This window comes from Hydra vulgaris, chromosome 15 (assembly GCF_038396675.1).
Source record: "Hydra vulgaris chromosome 15, alternate assembly HydraT2T_AEP".
Lineage (NCBI taxonomy): Eukaryota > Metazoa > Cnidaria > Hydrozoa > Anthoathecata > Hydridae > Hydra > Hydra vulgaris.
This window is the reverse complement of record NC_088934.1, coordinates 19,010,587-19,015,475: the sequence shown is the minus strand read 5'-3', so window position 1 is coordinate 19,015,475 and position 4,889 is coordinate 19,010,587. Positions and strand designations below refer to the sequence as shown.

The window sequence follows — 4,889 nt, the reverse complement described above, 5'->3', positions numbered from 1 at the left end:
CCTTCTTTTAAGCTGTTCAAAACTTTCTGCTTGCAATCCAGTTTTTATAAAATAATCCTTTAATAATTGAAAAAAATTCGTCAATTGGCCTTAATTCTAGAGCATTGGCAGGATTATATTTTTTGACATAAAAATTATATTTTTTCTTTTGGAATAATTTTCAACAGATTTAGCATTATGAGTAGAACCAATATCATGCCAACTTACGCATGAATTGTGACAACTATGTTCTTTTATAAAAGGCATTAACATTTTTTTAATACAGTCTAAAGCAATTTTTTAGTATAGTCTAAGTAATTTTTTAGTACAGACTAAGTAAATTTTTTGATTGATTGTTAGATCATTTTTTTGGATTAAGAACTTTGATACACCTCTTCAAAAAATATGCTCAATATAAATGCTAAACAAGTTTATATGCAAAACATTAATGATTATTGTTTGTTAATAAACGCCAATTTTAATAAATGTTATTAAAAATAGATATGGTCACAAAGGCAACCATTAAACTAATGTTCCGTACGTTTAGCTCTAAAATACTGTTTACTGCACGTAGTAAGATGTTCAGATATAAAAATCCTGAATTTTTGAACATCGAGACCGAACCACTGACTTAAATGACTCGATAACATTCTATGTCATTCATGGCGATACTTTCTATAGTCCTTCCTATCAGGAATCTTAATTTTTGGCTGAGGGTGGACAATCTTACGGAAAGATGCATTTTAGGGTTAGCATTCTTTAGGATGATCCAAAAGTATGTTTGCGATTTTGAAGAAAACAAAGACCTAGAAAGCTTTCTCTAGCTATTGCGCATGCGAGGTTTTTAATATTGTTAACAGGCATATTTCAATGCCAAATTTAGTTAATAAAGCATTATTTTACCATGTTGGCATTTTTTGATAGTTTGGCATATTTTGACATTTTTGAAAAAGCTGTTAAATTTTTTTCAGTTGGCTTAAATTTAGTTAGTTCTAGAACATCAAGCACAATGCCGAGCAAGAGGGTAATTCCAAAAAAATACCTTGAAAAATGGGAAACTGATTATCATTGGCTTAAAAAAAGCTCTGGCGGTACTGAATTAGCATTCTGTACCCTTTGTAATGTGATTATACACGGAAATTGTCTCCAGAGCAGCACAGAGGTACTTCTGGACATGTTGCACAGATGTCTTGACATGTTAAATGAGAAAATGCTTCAAGAGAAAAGCATCTATACAAAAAAGCAAGATCACATTTCCTTTAATATTAAAGAAAGCAGAGTGTGAATTAGATACCATCTTGCTCTTTGTATGTGCTGCCATGCACCTATTTCAGGTATAACAGTGAATCACCTTGGAGAAATCATTTCTCTTTATGGAAAAAATAGTTCCCTTGAAAAGCTTAATCTGCATTGAACCAAATGCACCCAAATTATTAAAAATGTAGTTTCATCATCAATTAAATCAGTAGTTTCTGAATCTATGGCAGATAAGTCTTTTTCAATCCTGATTGCTGAATCAAATTGTGCTCGATACTATTCAGATCAACAGAAATCAGTTATTAATGGCGTTCTAGATTTATCTGCTCTGATATCAATTACGGGTGAAGATCTTTTTGCTGTTTTGGAAACAAAGTTGAAATCTGTTGGATTTTCATTAAAAAACTGCATTGGTTATAGCTTAAATAGAGCTTCATTGTTATTTTTAACTCGGTTTGGCCTCGAATTCGGGCAGTCTCTTCAGATTGTATTTTGATGCGTTGTAACGGGTGATGCGGAAGTTATCGGACAAAATAAAAACGTCAATAACTTATTTATAAATAAAAAAACAAACTACTATTATATTTTTTTAAAATAAAGCATTCATCTTTTAATAAAAATATATTATTTTTTATATGAAAAAGCACCACCATCTGCAATTGATTTCAATTTTGCTCTGACGCCTTTCATATGGGACTGTAAAAAGTTTAAATCAATTTCTTGTAGTTTTAGTTTAATGCAATCAATCAAAACTTGCTCTGTTGAAGCTTGCCAATCTCCCTCGTAAACCCTCTGTGCCAAATGTCCCCAAAAATTTTCAATTGGTCGTGCTTGAGGCACATTTGTGGGATGGGATTCTTTATCAACGTAATAGACATATTGGTCCATCCAATTTAGAGAACCTTTAGAATAATGAGAACTTGCTAAATCTGGCCAAAGTAAATAGTTAAAGTCTCTGTGATACTTGTGAATAAATGGAAGAAGTTGTTTTTCTAAACATTCATTAATATAGATTGATGAATTGATCGCTACAGCCTTGGAAGTGCGAAACAATGGCTCGGACATACCACGGTCAGATATGGCTATCCACATTAGTCATTTTTTTGGAAATTTCTCTTTTCCTATAAAACGAACACTTTCTGGGCATGTCTTTTTGTTGTTTGTGTAGTATCCAGAATTTCCAGGCGTGTTGTCCCCTGCAAAACAAAAGTATTTTTCGTCATTGATGACTAGAAGCGATTTTGTTTTATATAGTTGGTTAACTAGTTTCCTGCTTCTTTTCTTTGCCTTTATTTGTTGTTCTATAGTGTATTTTTGAGTATTTTCACGTTTTCTATATTTAATATTCATTTTTTTTAACTAACGACCAATTGTCGATTGATTTACACCAAATTTAATAACTATTTTTCTCTGACTGACCCCTTTTCGATTGTTGACAAGTCTCGTTAGTTCGGCTTTCTTTTCTCTAGTCCAGGATGTCGGACGACCAGGGTGCTTTCTATCAGAAAACGATTGAACAGTTTCAAGTCTTTTTAGGTTATCATATATTGTAATTCGAGCAAATCCTTCCTTTTCAAAATGATTTACGATTTTTTTTTTTTATATTAGGTTTATTTACAAAAAACATTTTTAGTCGCTTTCGAAAAGATTCTCGTTCAGCTGCATTTAACCTCTATTTTAAATAATTGTGTTTCAAATAATAAAGTTTATATTTTATAGAACGTTTATGCCTACGCATAAAACTGCAAAAACTAATTATTATGCTCAAATAATGAAATTAGGATTTGTCCGATAACTTCCGCATCACCCATTACATGCCACTCTTTGAATTTTATTGTTAAACATTCCTTTGTATAATGCTATTAAGTGTCTTCTCAGTGAAATTCATTCATTTTTTTTAAAAAGTTCCATTCGACAAGAAGAGTTTAAAGAACTTTTTCAAAGAATGGATCTAAGCAATAAAAAGATGGAAAATCCATCACCATTTCAAAAGTATTCAGCTACTCTATGGCTTGTCAGAGGGAAATGTCTTTACAATTTGCTGGTAATAGGTACAAGTTAAAATTCTATTTCTTATGAACTGAAGCTTTATCTCCTGCTCACATTAAGTATAGAGTTACAACAATTAACTACAAGTTCAAAAATAAAACTCTCCATCTTTATGTGGTCTTTTTGACACCAATTGTTTAAGAATTTGAGCGTTTGAATGCTTATTTTCGAAGCACTTATGTGGATCCTAAGAAGCTTGTTTCAGAACTAAACCTGAACTGCAAAAGTTTACGACAGCGTTAACAACATAAATCGAGCGCTGGTAAGCATTTTTTAAATAAATAGCAGTGGCAACAACCTATTTTATATTTTAATATATCTATATAAAAACATAAAGCCTATTTATTGTTTATATAAAATTATATTTAAGATTTACTGGGTGGTTGACTCGCATATAAAGGCGCATAAAAGAATGAATAAATGCGCATAAAAGAATGTATAAACACGCATATAAGAATGATTAAATGCGCATATAAAAATGAATAAACACGGATATAAAAATGAATAGATACGCATATAAAAATGAATAACCCTGTAAATAAAACAATGCTATTATTACTTGCTATTATTTTATTGTAGTTGTTTTAGTACTACTATACCATTTAAATATATTTTGATATAATAATATTGTTATATCAAAATATATTTAAAATTAGTTACACCCTGCCTTTTTTTTTATTGAAATCAACTATATATATAAAATTAATATACTTTTAAAAAAGTAAAAAGTCAAAGTTCTAAGATATTTATGTAAATTCTATTTATACTGTAAAAATATTGATGCTTATCCTCAAATCCAAAAATAAATAACCAGAAAAAACACTGAAAGTATTTTAACGCGTTGTTTTCAATTTCTTTTGTGCCTTTTGAATCAATGATCTTCTGTGTCTTTTGATCGATGTCTATCTGAAAACAAAGAAATTTTTCAGGGTCTATCTTTCCTCTCACAATCAAAGGCTCTGAATTAAAGTTCTTAAGTGCTATTTAGTCATCTGCCTTTAAGATATATTATGAAGGATTAGACACAAAGCATTGGTCAGTACAAAAAAATAAGTTTGGTTGACTGATCTTCTTCAGAGCTGTTTGAGCTTCTTGTATACCAAAAGATACAACTGAGTTCTGGACTTCTGTTCACCCTTATAAAAATATATCAAAACATGCAGCATTTAAGGAAATAGCAGACTATTGCCCATCTTATCTTATTCTCTCTAGATCAACTGCTTTTGTAAAACGTGTTTTTTCTCAGGTCATCTATGTTAAAAACAAACCAAAAAACAGAAAGTCACAAAATTGCTCAGTAGTGTAGTGCGAGTAAAAACCTACTTAGCTAGTTGCAACAAATGTTGTAAAGACTTTAAAATAACTGGTAAAATCTTAAATAAATTTGGATCGGACATTTAATGTGATAATCAGGGCCGCCGAGAGGGAGGGGCAAAAGGAGCATACGTGCCCCGGGTCCATGATAATTGGGGCACCAGAAAATGGAAGACAAAAATATCTTATTAAGATCTTAATCAAAAAACAGTAAAAAAATTGTTTTTATTGATGAGGTAAAAAATAAATTTACTTTGTAATGCGCATAGCAATTAACTTTATTTATATTA

General features: G+C 30.7%; 1 protein-coding gene across 1 annotated transcript; it reads right to left on the bottom strand.

Moving 5' to 3' along the window:
- Positions 1 to 1,860: 1,860 nt before the first annotated feature.
- On the bottom strand, positions 1,861 to 2,328 carry LOC136091798 (uncharacterized). The gene has a single exon (XM_065819510.1). The coding sequence runs from the start codon at positions 2,326 to 2,328 to the stop codon at positions 1,861 to 1,863; it is 468 nt and encodes a 155-aa protein (XP_065675582.1).
- Between the last annotated feature and the right edge of the window lie 2,561 nt (positions 2,329 to 4,889).

Bases quoted from the DNA above. Each gene is read 5' to 3' on its own strand.
- LOC136091798 (XM_065819510.1), bottom strand. From the start codon at position 2,328: ATGTGGATAGCCATATCTGACCGTGGTATGTCCGAGCCATTGTTTCGC.